Raw genomic sequence first — 14,451 nt, forward strand, 5'->3', positions numbered from 1 at the left:
TGCAGCCCACAGCTGCGCCAGCATGGTGGGGGCATTCTGGGGGGTCAGGGCCAACCTTAGCCTCCACAGCCCGGTCGACCGACCCCCATGCATTGGCGAAGTTGCCGGCAAAGACACGCCACAATGTTCATGGTGTCTCTCTATTCTCCACTGTGAGGAAGTTTTAGGTGAGTTTTGAAAACTTTTTCAGGGTTCCCACGCCGCACTGCGGCACAGAAGCAGTGCCATCCCCGCCCATCTGACAGCTCAAACCCCCCCCCACCTCTGGGTTGGGAAAAGCTTAGAGACTTGGGGGCGGAGCCCGGGAAAGGAAGGATGCTCAGGGGAGAAGTGAAACCACACCGTCTTATCCTCCAAAACTGCCATTTTCTTCAAGGGAATGGATCTTTGTAGTCTGGGAAAGCCCTCCTTCCCCTTAACGTTAGGATTGCCAGTTGCTGGTTCGGAAATACCTGGAGGCTTTGGGGTGGAGCCAGGGGAGGGGGCGGAGTTTGCGGAGAGTTCCAAAGAGAGGAAAATGTGTGTGAAGAAGAAGAAGAGTTTGGATTTATATCCCCCCTTTCTCTCCTGCAGGGGCTTACAATCTCCTTGCCCTTCCCCCCTCACAACAAACACCCTGTGAGGTGGGTGGGGCTGAGAGAGCTCCGAGAAGCTGTGACTAGCCCAAGGTCACCCAGCTGGCGTGTGTGGGAGTGCACAGGCTAATCTGAATTCCCCAGATCAGCCTCCACAGCTCAGGCGGCAGAGATGGGAATCAAACCCGGTTCCTCCAGATTAGATACACGCGCTCTTAACCTCCTACGCCACTGCTGCTCCCGTGTGCAGTCAAGAATCAAACTCGAAAAGAATGTACACTCAATGCGAAGGAGACCGTAAGAGCATAAATGGCCTATGACAATCGTGCACATATCGTTTTTCACAAAGCTTACAGACCCGAATCAACCAGCATTTGTACATGGGTTGCTTCCCCTGCCCTGGGTGTTACTGGGAAGCATTATCTTTCTCTGTATCCCCCCATTAACCCCCAACCCCCCTGCCCATTTCCCCAAAGCATATCTGTGCACTGGGGGCGTGGGGGCCCATTAGGGGGTAGAAAACTCGGAGTCTGCCCCGGGCTCCATTTTCGCTAGCTGCACCCTAGCCAGGCTCTAATGGGATTCTGCAGACCCTTCCCTCCTACCACCTGAGCTGGGCAGGCAGGCAGTGGCAGAAGAGGGGGGAACTACAGATATGGTCACATGAGCCAGGCAGCCAGGAGAAGCAGGGGTCGCCACCTCTCCTACTCGCCTCTGCTTGAGCCAGGTAACCCACGGTGGCATTACTACAGGTAGACAGACTGGCTGGTGAGTGGGTAGCCCAGCATGGGGGCCAGCATTTGAAGCGGTTTGTCATGGCCTGCTCCTGCATGTGCTGTGAGTTGGGAGTGAACTGTGACTGACCCGATGTCACCCAGCAGGCTTCATGTGGAGGAGAGGGGAATCAAACCCAGTTCTCCAGGTGAGAGTGTGCCGCTCTTAACCACTACACCACACTGGCCGTGGCTCTTTACGAGAGGTCCGACGTGTGGAAATGAGCAGCTGAAGCTTTTTCACAGCATGCAGATACATAACATCAAGCAGTCACAAACCTATGAAGCATTTATTAAGCAGCAGTGGTGTAGGAGGTTAAGAGCTCGTGTATCTAATCTGGAAGAACCGGGTTTGATTCCCAGCTCTGCCACCTGAGCTGTGGAGGCTTATCTGGGGAATTCAGATTAGCCTGTACACTCCCACACACGCCAGCTGGGTGACCTTGGGCTAGTCACAGCTCTTCGGAGCTCTCTCAGCCCCACCTACCTCACAGGGTGTTTGTTGTGAGGGGGGAAGGGAAAGGAGATTGTCAGCCCCTTTGAGTCGCCTGCAGGAGAGAAAGGGGGGATATAAATCCAAACTACTACTCCTCTTCTTCGTCCTCTTCTTCATCTTCTTCATCTTCTTCTTCTTCGTACTATTATTATTATTATTATTATTATTATTATTATTATTATTATTATTATTATTATTATTATTATTATTATTAAATGGGCAAATTTTTCTCCAGGCCAGATGGCAACTTGGAAAAGCCCTGCCTGTAGCCTGAGAGAAGGAGGAGAAGGAGGAGGAAGAAGAAAAAGAGCTTGGATTTATATCCCCCCTTTCTCTCCTGTAAGGAGACTCAAAGGGGCTTATAATCTACCGTGAGGTGGGTGGGGTTGAGAGAGCTCCGAAGAATTGTGACTAGCCCAAGGTCACCCAGCTGGCGTGTGTGGGAGTGTACAGGCTAATCTAGTCCCCCCAGATAAGCCTCCACAGCTCAAGCGGCAGAGCGGGGAATCAAACCCGGTTCTCCAGATTAGAGTGCTCCTGCTCTTAACCACTATGCCACTGCTGCTCCTATAAGAAGGCGCTGGTTGAGAGCAGTGTGGTGTAGCGATTAACAATAGACTGTAATTTGGAGAACCGGGTTCAAACCTCTACTCCGCCACAGGAGCGCTGGCGGACTTTTATCTAGTGAACTGGATTTGTTTCCTCACTCCTCCACATAAAGCCTGCTGGGTGACTTTAGGCCAGTCTTAGGCCAGTCTTTGGAACTCTCTCAGCCCCACCTACCTCACCAGGTGTCTGTTGTGGGAGGAAGTGAAGGAGTTTATAAGCGACCTTGAATCTTCTTACAGGACAGAAAGGTGGGGTATAAACAGAGGTGGGATCCAGCAGGTTCTCACCAGTTCCCGAGAGGGGGTTACTAATTATTTGTGTGTGATGAGAGGGGGTTACTAATTGGGTCCGCTTTTCCATCTCCACGCCCTCGCCTCCCCGAGAGGCATCCTGCCTTTGAATGTGAAGGTTCCATATAGCAATTGCGACTAATAATGTAACTCCCTGAACTGGGTTAATCCCTTCCAGGTACTGCAATTCATGGATTCTCAGCCTTTAGTACCTTTTATCTCACCAGTCACTATCAAAGAACCTGTGTGTTTCACCATTGCTGTGTTCAGATTGGTGAGTTGGGGCATTTTCTATAATGTGATGATGATTTAGAAATGACCTGGTGCAAAAAAAATGTTTGGGGTCGTGGTGGGGTGGCTGCCCATGGGGGGGGGGGGGCATCCAACTCAGGTTTTGCCCAGGGCTCAGGTTTGCCTAGGTACGCCTCTGCCCCCTTTGCTGAGGGGGGGCTGGCGAGGGAACCTGTTACTAAAATTTTTGGATCCCACCACTGGGTATAAATCCACTCTTCGTCTTCTTCCCCTAGGAATTTGTAAAAGCTTCTATTCAAAATAAGGTGTTTTTACTTGTTTTTTTTAAAAAAAAAGATCTGCTGCCAACTACTCAGAGCCACGTTTTTCACCAAGCAAAAGATTCCGAGTCAACAGATCGATGGACTGGACATCGCAACCCTAAATGCAGAAACTCTTCTAATAAATCCTAGCATGCACAACTGTGCAGCTTTCCCTGTCGCAGAGAGACGCGGCAGCTGCACATTTCCTAAGGTGACAGATATTGCTTCCTTCTGAACCCACCGACCCGATCTCCTGGCTTCCCTTTCGCATTCAAACCATGTCCTATTTTCCCCCTGAAGGAGGTCACACACAATGCAGGCTGAGGGAGCGGGGGGCTCGGAGACAGCTGCCCACGCCCGTCAAGAGCATTCGCAGATGCTAATCTCTGCAGAGACACCAGCGCTGACCCGCTCGCTCTGCTTTTTTGGGGTGGTCACATGACACACCTAAGCGAGGTCACCTGTTGGACGTGTGGCTTCGAGAAGAGTCGGCTGGAAAATGGGAGCAGAAGAGGAAAGATGGGGGGGGGGTGTAAGAAGAACCCAGCTGTGTCCTCCGATACTTATTCCTGAAGAAACAAAAAGCCATTCAGCAAACAGACCGGTTCTGGCAGGACGCCCCAGAACGAGGAAACGGATACCCCGGGGCCTGGTCAGACTTTACACTAAAGAAAAAGAACATGGAAATTCTGCACCAAAGCCCAAATTCTGCTCCAACACGGCCCACCGCAAATTCTTCAATGTGCATAATTTGTTCAAATAAAGCTAAGTTGCATATAGGACCTCGCTCATATTAATTTCTTCTCCTTCCTAATAGCTTCCTTCTCATCCCTTTCTCCCACCTGAGAGTCTGAGGTATCACCTGGTATCGCCCGAGCAATTTGAAGATTTAATCCTGCAGTCGGACTAGAAACCTGCTTTCTAAAAGAAGTGAGAGTGAGATACTGAATTTTGCATCTTACGCTACGTTCTGCGCTTGTGCGTGGTGCCTGCACGCGATATAAACAACCTGGCAAAAGTCTTTGTTCTGATCTTATATGGGACAATGTCTTTAGACAACATTTTTGGTGAATTCTTTGGGATTTGGGGAACAAACCTGAGGGATAGGGTGAGGTAAGTCCCAAAGACCCCTTCCCCTGTAATATAAACAGGAAACCAGAATGTCCGGAGTGCAAATGTCATCTTGGCTACTGACTCATGGGGCAAGTTACTGGCCCATTCCGTACAAAGTCCTGATGAAGAAGAAGAGTTGGATTTATATCCCCCCTTTCTCTCCTGTAAGGAGACTCAAAGGAGCTTACAAACTCCTTTCTCTTCCCCCCTCACAGCAAACACTCTGTGAGGTAGGTGGGGCTGAGAGAGCTACGAAGAACTGTGACTAGCCCAAGGTCACCCAGCTGGCGTGTGTGGGAGTGCACAGGCTACTCTGAATTCCCCAGATAAGCCTCCACAGCTCAAACGGCACAGCGGGGAATCAAACCCGGTTCCTCCAGATCAGAGTGCACCTGCTCTCAACCACTACGCCACTGCTGCTCTGAAATAGTTTTGCAAAAGTTTTCAAAAAATTTCTAACCCCTCCTCCCCACTTACTCTCTTAAAAGCGCTTCCTGGTTGCCATTTTGTGGTTGTTAACTTTTGAAAATGTTCTTCTTAAAATTCATAGCTACTAAGCTTCAAAGCCTCATGCTGAGAGATTCTCTAGGAGTCTGAAGACACACAACCCCTTGAAATTAAAAAAAACCCCACCTGATAGAAATACAGAATGAGATGGCCGGTGCAAGCCCAGAAAATGGTGCCAATGAGGAAGTCTGGGGATTGTGGAGAGGCATCGGAAACATTATAAAGCAGTGGTGGTGAACCTTTGGCACTCCAGATGTTATGAACTACAATTCCCATCAGCCCCTGCCAGCATGGCAAATTGGCGTCCATAACATCTGGAGTGCCAAAGGTTCGCCACCACGGTTATAAAGAGACTGCACAGCAGGTGAAAACATTTTCACCTAAAGAATCTCTAGGGAACAGCATGCAAATAAAACATTTTCAAGCTACAGATAAAACGTTCTGGGCTAAAAACCATGCGCAACTCCATGGAGGAAACGTGTTTTTTTCCCTGCCTGGAAATGTTTTATTTGTGTTGTGTGGAAAGGACCACTGTGTACCCCTTCCCAGAGGTGGGATCCAGCAGGTTCTCACAGGTTCCCAAGAGTAGGTTTCTAATGATTTGTGTGTGCCGAGAGGGGGTTACTAATGGGTGATTTTGCCACGTGGTTTTTGCCTTAGTTACGCCCCTCCTCTCAGCAGTAGCGTGCAGAACTTGAAGCAGTCTAGCAGGAGGGGCACCGGCCTGTGCCTGCGTGCATTCGTTTCCCGCCCAAGGACCGGCGCAGCGGCTACGTCCTTGCCACAGCCCCGCCCAGGAATGTCCCGCCCCCGGAATGCCCGGCCACGCCCCCGCCGTGCCCCGCCCAGCCCCATTGGCGCTACGCCACAGTTTGAATCCCACCACCATGGGAACCTGTTACTAAAAATTTTGGATCCCACCACTGCCCCTTCCCTGCCTGCAACAGGATTATTAAGACCTCACAACGTTTCAAGGAACTCAGCAACTGCTGTGGAATTAGATCGGCTGGCCTATGGATATCAAGGCCTGCCAAGCACCGCTTCAGGCAGTGGTGGGATTCAGCCGGTTCGCACCACTTCGGCAGAATCGGCTGTTAAAACGGTGCTTGTAAACAACCAGTTGTTAAATTATTTGAATCCCCATCGCTGATCACAGGGTAGGGCGATCCACTCCACACCCTGGGTTGAGGCATCTGACCGAAGGCACGAGGCAAACTTGGAAGTCAGAAGGAAAAATCAAGCAAATCGAGGCTGTGGGAACCGCCAGGGGCTGAACGAGGAACTGAGTCCGTGACCCGCACACAAGGGCGCTTTGTTGCATGGACAGAGCTCTTGTTCATACGTTTAAAAAGCCTGTCACTCACGGTCTTTGGAGAGAAGAAACAGGACAATCCACAGGATCAATGTGCCTCCAGAAGCACCACTCAGGTCGATTCTGCACTCAGGTCGATTCTGCATTGTCGACCTAAGTTCGAGCTGCGTTCGACCTAAGTGCTCCGCACAACCACTGGGATTGACGTGGTTTTGTACCAGCTTCGCCCCGTGTAACGGTCAAATTTCCGACTCCAGTTGGGAACGACTACTTTTTCAGGGAACCACGCTCGAACTCAGCTCGATTCCAGTAAAGTGCGGAATCTCTGGTGCCAGGAATCCCTCATTCAGCCAATCACAGCTGAGTGTTTTGGGCATGCGTACGGCTGGCCAATCAAAAAACTCCACCTTCGTCCCTGCATTCCTGTGGCAGTTTTTTTAATAACGTGTGTGGGGATAGACGGAACATGGCCGTAGAACAGTAGCCAATCGGAACGGAGCGGCGAAGAGGCACAGGATGATTCTGCCCTCCGAGCTGGGATCAAGCTGGTTGCAGTGGGGAACAACAGTGGGTTCGACCTAGGTCAATACCTTTCTCAGGGAACTGGGTCGAACCTATTTTACTCATGTGCGGAATCGCCCTCAGACACTTTTCCTTCCTCTGCTGGCAAACCAGTCAGAGTCGGCGAGGTGCAGCACTTAGGACGCGGGTTCAAATCCCCGCTCAGACATGAAGCTGACTGAATTATCTGAAACCACTTCTAAGGCATTCAGGTTCCTGTGAGGAGGAGGGCGGCAAAACTGCACCCTGTGAAAGGAAATGTGTGTGCCTGCAACAATGCTAGTTTGGATCGTGCTCTCTCAGCCCAACTGACCTCGCAGGGTTGTTGTTGTGAAGATAAAATGACAGAAGAGAACTACCTATGGAGAAACGGCGGGGCAAAGGTATAACTGGTCAATAGATAAACTGCTTGTGATGCTGGGGATCTGAACTCTGATTCACTAATGCAGGGGTGGCAAACTCACGGCCCTCCAGATGTTCATGAACGACAATTCCCATCAGTCCCTCCCAACATGAGCATTGGCTATACTGACAAGGGCTGATGGGAATTGTAGTTCATTAACATCTGGAGGGCTGCGAGTTTGGCACCTGTGCCCTAATGTATATCTGAGTGACAGAAAGCAACCAAGAAAAGACCAGATGTGAACAGGAATCATCAACCAGGAAGGGAGAAAGTTAATTCTTCTCCAATCAGAAGCACCATTTCTCCAATTGGGGAAAGCTTTCCCAGATGACCTTGAACTTAAAGAAAAGAAAAAGCCCTTGTGCCTGTCTTTTTCCCCATAAAAAGAAAAGCCTTCTGTCTGTCTTTTTCCCCGTAAAAGGCCTTGTGTCTTTTTCCCCCATAAAAAGAAAAAGGCCTTCTGCCTGTCTTTTTCCCCTTAAAGAAAGACATCGTGCTTTTCCTTTTTCCCTTAAAAAGGAAAAGACGCTGTGCCTGTCTTTTTCCCCTTAAAAAAGAAAAGACACTGCCTTCTTTCCCTTAGATTTTAGCTGCCTGGAGAAGAGATTTACAGTGGGAGAGATAGTATGGGGGAGTTAACTCCCTCCTTCCAGTGGCCCTCATCAATGTGCTCCCTTGCCCCCAGCAACTGTTCTCCGGAGCTCGATAAGACATTTAGGGATCCACTCAAGGCTTCCTGGAAGCCAGTGAGGTTTGGCCCTCAAAATGGAGAGAGGCAAGAAATCATGCAAACAGAGTCTATCTAGGACTAGGCCTGGGTGGAAATGCTTAATACCCGAATCTCCCAATAAGGGGTGGCAACAGAGCAAAGCCTAATACCAATACAAAGACTGAGAGGTGGAAGGCAATACTCATATTGGGGGAGGAGAAGACAGGCTACACGTAACTAGAGGGGGCAAGAAGAAGAAGAGTTTGGATTTATACCCCCCCCTTTCTCTCCTGTAAGGAGACCCAAAGGGGCTTACGAACTCCTTTCCCTCCCCCACCCCCACAACAAATGGCCTGTGAGGTGAATGGGGCTGAGAGATTAGTAACCGAATAACTGTGACTAGTCCAAGGTCACCCAGCTGGCACGTGCTGGAGTGCACAAGCTAATCTGGTTCATCAGATAAGCCTCCACAGCTCAAGTGGCAGAGCGAGGAATCAAACTCAGATTAGAGTGCACCTGCTAATCTGGTTCACCAGATAAGCCTCCACAGCTCAAGTGGCAGAGCAAGGAATCAAACTCAGATTAGAGTGCACCTGCTCTTAACTACTACGCCACTGCTGCTTTAGAAGGGATCTGTGCTGTGTTTCTGAAGCATTCATTCCTGCCATGACCATTTTATTGCTGGCCTTCCACACTGTGTCAGAATTCCAAATATACCTGCAAACTCAGGAAGGTTGCGGGCTCTTGCATGAAATGTTTTGCCAGGTATGTTTTGCCAAGGTCACCCAGCTGGCGTGTGTTGGAGCGCACAGGCTAATCTGGTTCCCCAGATAAGCCTCCACCACTCAAGTGGCAGAACGGGGAATCAAACTGGTTCTCCAGATTACAATGCATCTGCTCTTAACCACTACACCGCTGCTGAGAGGGGAGGGGCCGTGGCCTATTCAATAGGGAAGCATGACAAGGGAGAGGAATTGCTGCTGACCGGAATTAACCCACCCCAATCAACTAGAAAGAATGTTCCGCCAGAATGGCCGGAACATGCAGTCAGTGGCAGGCGTTAAAATCAGCTTTAGTATCAAACCCGTTTGATGTCTGAGGGGTGCGGTGACTGAGAGGTCAGCAGAAGATCCAGATGTTTCCCCAAATAACCACTGTGACCCAGTTGGTTTGTTTCAGCACTCCTCACCGAAAGTGGACCCACGCACCCCGCGCCCCCAAGACAAATCATTGGGCCACAGATATTGGGATGGGGGCATGCTAAACCAGCTGTATCTGGGAAGTTGTTTCTCATATGCTCAGTTCCCTAAGCATCTATTCTGGCAATACATCACTGCACCCAGAAAACCGCCTCAGATGCATCTTGGCTAGTTTTCAGTGGGCGAGAATATTTCAGTATAGAAGAAAAAGAGTTTGGATTTATATCCCTCCTTTCTCCCCTGTAACGAGACTCAAAGGGGCTGACAATCTCCTTTCCCTCCACCCCCCAAAACAACAAACACCCTGTGAGGTAGGTGGGGCTGAGAGAGCTCTGAAGAACTGTGACTAGCCCAAGGTTATCGAAGGATATCGAAGTGATAGAAAAAGTGCAGAGAAGGGCAATGAGGATGATTGAGGGATTGGAGCACCTTCCTTATGAGAAGAGGCTGCAGCGTTTGGGACTCTTTGGAGAGGAGACGTCTGAGGGGGGATAGGATTGAAGTCTATAAAATTATGCATGGGGTAGAAAATGTGGACAGAGAGAAGTTTTTCTCTCTTTCTCACAATACTAGAACCAGGGGGCATTCATTGAAAATGCTGGGGGGAAGAATTAGGACTAATAAAAAGAAACACTTCTTCATGCAACGTGTGATTGGTGTTTGGAATATGCTGCCACAGAAGGTGGTGATGGCCACTAATCTGGATAGCTTTAAAAAGGGCTTGGACAGATTTATGGAGAAGTCAATCTATGGCTACCAATCTTGATCCTCCTTGATCTCAGATTGCAAATGCCTTAGCAGACCAGGTGCTCAGGAGCAGCAGCAGCAGCAGAAGGCCATTGCTTTCACATCCTGCAGGTGAGCTCCCCTGGTGGGCCACTGCGAGTAGCAGAGTGCTGGACTAAATGGACTCTGGTCTGATCCAGCAGTCTAGTTCTTATGTTCTTATGTTCTTAAGGTCACCCAGCTGGCATGTGTTGGAGTGCACAAGCTAATCAGGTTTATCAGATAAGCCTCCACAGCTCAAGTGGCAGAGTGGGGAATCAAAACCGGTTCTACAGATTAGAGTGCACCTGCTCTTAACCACTATACAGCGCTGGACACGTCCTGTGCAGGACAGAGTGATACAGCCCAGATACAAACGCAACTTCTCACAAAGGATTATGATTGCCCCACAAGAAAATTATGCTAGAATCTTGACGGTAAAAGATGAGCAGCAGAGCTGATTTCAAGCCCTGCCGCCAGAGAACCCTTCCTGCATTGATTGGTTTCCCAAATAACTCCCTGTTCGTGGTCATGAAATCAAGCACACAGCAAAGGATTCTGGGCCACAGTCTAGAACTTGTACTCAGATCACACGTCAAAATATGTCAAACTCTCCCTCTCGGGGATGCTGTCTTTCAGGTATGTTTATAAGGCGCTTTGTGTCCGGAATGGTCAGAAAAACAGGGTAATAAATAAATTGCCTAAATAAAATATATTTGACCTTCAGCTCCATCTGACTTGGGAGTTGAATTATGTAATATCCTGAGCCCCCATAAATTCTCAACGTGACTTAATAAACTTGGACTGGACAGTGACAGAGGATTCTGACAAGATCTGGGATCTGCAAACCCCCAATCGAACGGGTACGGATGCACTTACATTGGGAGAGGGTTCTAGCATGTTGTCCCCGTGCCAGCCGGAAATGGGTACAAAGGGGACGGTAGACGGGTTGTAGCCGATCTTCTTGATGTAAGCGCTGACTTCCTTGACGATCTCGTCGTAGCGTTTCTCGCTGTAAGGGGGCTCGGTGGAGTCCATCTTGTTGATGCCCACGATCAGCTGCTTGACGCCCAGGGTGTAGGCCAGAAGTGCGTGCTCGCGGGTCTGCCCGTTCTTGGAGATGCCGGCTTCGAATTCACCCACGCCGGCAGCTACGATCAAGACGGCGCAGTCAGCCTGCAGGTGAGGAAGCGGACGAAGAAGAAAGACTTGGTTAATGAGTCCCTGCATTGTGCCAGAACCCTAAACACAAGGGTGAGTTTGGATGCATCGTTCTGCATACCATTCGAGATCTTTATAGGAAGGTTATCTATATAGATAGAAACCTGCTCACAAAAAGCCATCGAAACAATCGAGCACATCCTCCTAGATTGCGAACTATATGCTTCATCTAGAAGACAATATATAGACCCATATACTGAGAACTATGCCTACTCATCAGACAAGGTCAAATCTTTCTATCTGCTTTGTGATCAGTCTCCTCAGAGATCCCTAGACGTTGCCAAATTCCTGGCGCTGGCACAACAGATTCACCACAGATTTTAGTTTATTTATTTATTGTTTTAACTGCTGGAAATGTCTGAATCTACTTATTTTAACTTGATTCTCCTCAACCTCTCTGTTGTATTTTAAACTCATGCCAATAAAAGGTTGATGATGATGATAGATAGAAACATGTGGCACTCAAGAGGAAATCTGTTGTGACTTATGCTTGAGTTTCAAACCTTACTCAGGTTCAAACTAGTGATCAACATGATCACTGCTGTTATAAATATGTACAGTACACACACTTGGGATTTTATTTTTTCCACTATTGGTTTAGATTTGAATAAGGCCCCGGGACGTCTCAGTCTGGGTTGCCTCCAATAAAGCCCTTGAAGAAGAAGAAGAAGAAGAAGAAGAAGAAGAAGAAGAAGAAGAAGAATGTGGAGGAGGAGGAGGAGGAATTTGGATTTAAATCCCACCTTTCTCTACTGTAACGAGACTCAAGATGGCTTACAAGTTCCTTTCCCTTTCTCTCCCCACAACAAACACCTTGTGAGGTAGGTGGGGCTGAGGGAGTCCAGAGAGAACTGTGACTAGCCCAAGGTCACCCAGCCGGAATGTAGGAGTGCAGAAACACATCTGGTTCACCAGATAAGCCTCTGCCATTCAGGTAGAGGAGTGGGGAATCAAACCCGGTTCTCCAGATTAGAATCCACCTGGTCTTAACCACTACACCACGCTGGCTTTACTGTGTAGACCAGTGATGGCGAACCTATGGCACGGGTGCCAGAGGTGGCACTCAGAGCCCTCTCTGTGGGCACGCGCACACAGAGTTTGTCATGTGGGGGGCTGAAAATCACCCCTCACATACACACATATCTAGGCTGGCCTGGGCCACTGAGCATGATGTGCAAGCACTGCGGTGAGCAGGGAGGACTTGGCTGTCTGGCCTGGTGCCTGTGCTCCGGGTGGCTGCTGCCTGAGGGGGGGGGGCACAGAGGAGGCAGAGATGCTAGAGAGGCACAGAGCGGTGCGCGCAGAACTTGATGGTTAGAGCAGGCTGGCCCCTGCTCAATCGGGTGGGGCGGAGGAAGAGGGAGCCAACCAGTTTTTTCTAAACTAAAACCTCAGTATTCAGGTTAAATTGTCGGGTTGGCACTTTGCGATAAATAAGTGGGGTTTGGGTTGCAATTTGGGCACTCGGTCTCAAAAAGGTTCGCCATCAATGGTGGAGACGGTTTTTTCCACTCATAACCTCTGGCTTGCATAGTTTCTGCAGTAGAAGAACAAGATTTGAATCCAGTATCTAATGAAGAAAGCTTTGACTCTTGAAAACTTAAATCCTGGGAAAACTCCGACAGTCGTAAAGTTGTCACAGGACTTGAATCTTACTCTCTTAGTTATGTATCTCCCTAGCAAAGCCCCATCACATGGATCTGACTCTGCGAGTCCACAAAAAGCTCAGTCTGCAAGGAAATAAATCCATTTATTTTTGTGGCAGATGATTAGCAGTTCCCCCTCTGGCGTGGAAATGTCAAAAAGGAACAGACATCACGTCAAAAATAAGTTCTCTGTAACAAGCGTCATCTGCAATTTCCCCACAACGAAACAGTCTTTTCCTGGGCTCCTATTAGTTAACGCTCTCTCGACACTGTAATCGAGTCAGTTCTCTTGAAGCTCGGCTTGACACTCGAAACCCGACAGAGCCATCTGTGCCTAAAAATAGCAGATGAGCCGTGGAGGATTTCTTCCTTGTCTGCGGCAAGGCACAGGAAAAGGTCAGCCCGAAGGCTGCCTTCATTTCCAGAGCTCTTTCAAGAAATACATTTCCCAGGTTCCATCACTCCTCGAGCAAGGCCAAGGGTGGGACTATGCAGACGGAGAGGCAGAGCTATGCACATAGTCTCAGCTCTGGTCATCTGAGACGGGGAACAGGGGAAAACCTCACGGGTCCTCTCAAAATGCCCCCTTTTCCTTGGTTCTGCAAAAGTGAGGCCCTTTCAATCCACTTTCAGTGCACTTTGAAGCTGGTTTTTTAAAGTGAAGAATAGCAAGATCCACTTTCAAACAATTGCAGGAGTGGATTGAATGTGCATTTTTCTGAATGTGTGGAAGGTGCCTGACCGTTGCCATTCCCTCCTAGGGCAGTGATGGCGAACCTTTTCGAGACCGAGTGCCCAAATTGCAACCCAAAACCCACTTATTTATCGCAAAGTGCCGACACAGCAACTTAACCTGAATGCTGAGGTTTTAGTTTAGAAAAAATGGTTGGCTCCAAGGCGTGCGTTACTCGGGAGTAAGCTTGGTGGTAGTCGGTGGCTTGGCTTTGAAGCAACCGTGCAACTCTCCCAACGGATGAATCAAGACCCTAGGAGGGTTTGCTCAGAAGCAAGCCCCGTTGCCAGCAACCGAGCTTACTCCCAGGTAAAGGATTGAGCTTTAGTTCTTCGCATGAAAATCAGTGGGGTTTAGCAGCGCTTAACAGGGTTGCCTACACTGCTTCCCCAAAATGAGGTCTTAGGTTTAATGCTAATAATTGAGCCCAGCGGCCAGCCTAGATGGGGGGGGGGGGGGGAGACTCTGTTTTCGCGTGCCCACAGGGAGGGCTCTGAGTGCCCCCTCTGTCCTAGGGGGACCCTGTAAAGGTGGAAGCAATATGTTACCTACACACCAGACACTAAGAAGTCCAATTCTCCCAGTTGTTGATTCCAGCAGTGGCTACACCATTTCGGCACAGAAATACCCCAAAACCTGGCAATGCGATTCCTGTGTGACTCTCCCAATGGCACTCGGGGCTCTAGCCCCTCCCCTCACTATGCCACTGTGTGGAAGCTTGAAGTTCAAGACCATCTCTTTGTCTAACCCTCACTACCCACCATAGCCTAATTACATGGATTATGGGTACCCCATGTGTTCCCCCTAGATCCTATCAACCAGTAGTAGAGGCGTATCAGGGGAAATGGTGCCCGGAGACAGCAACTTCCCCGGGCGCTCCCCACACTGTGCTCAGGGGCGTGGCTCGGGAGCATGGCTCGGTGCTGTTGAGCCCCGCCCACCCAGCCTCTGGGCAGGCTGGCTTTTGCCCCCGCCAGCCTGCGGA

The 14,451-nt window shown here is 49.5% G+C and overlaps 1 protein-coding gene across 2 annotated transcripts in view; it reads right to left on the minus strand.

Moving 5' to 3' along the window:
• Positions 1-14,451, minus strand: part of EEF1A2 (eukaryotic translation elongation factor 1 alpha 2) — a 48,068-nt gene that overhangs the window by 10,499 nt on the left and 23,118 nt on the right. For both annotated transcript variants that reach the window (XM_048497249.1, XM_048497251.1), the window contains exon 4: positions 10,746-11,042. In XM_048497249.1, coding sequence (XP_048353206.1) covers positions 10,746-11,042 — 297 coding nt within the window. The remainder of the gene's footprint in view (positions 1-10,745; positions 11,043-14,451) is intronic.

This window comes from Sphaerodactylus townsendi, linkage group LG05, assembly GCF_021028975.2.
Source record: "Sphaerodactylus townsendi isolate TG3544 linkage group LG05, MPM_Stown_v2.3, whole genome shotgun sequence".
In the NCBI taxonomy this organism is placed as follows: domain Eukaryota; kingdom Metazoa; phylum Chordata; class Lepidosauria; order Squamata; family Sphaerodactylidae; genus Sphaerodactylus; species Sphaerodactylus townsendi.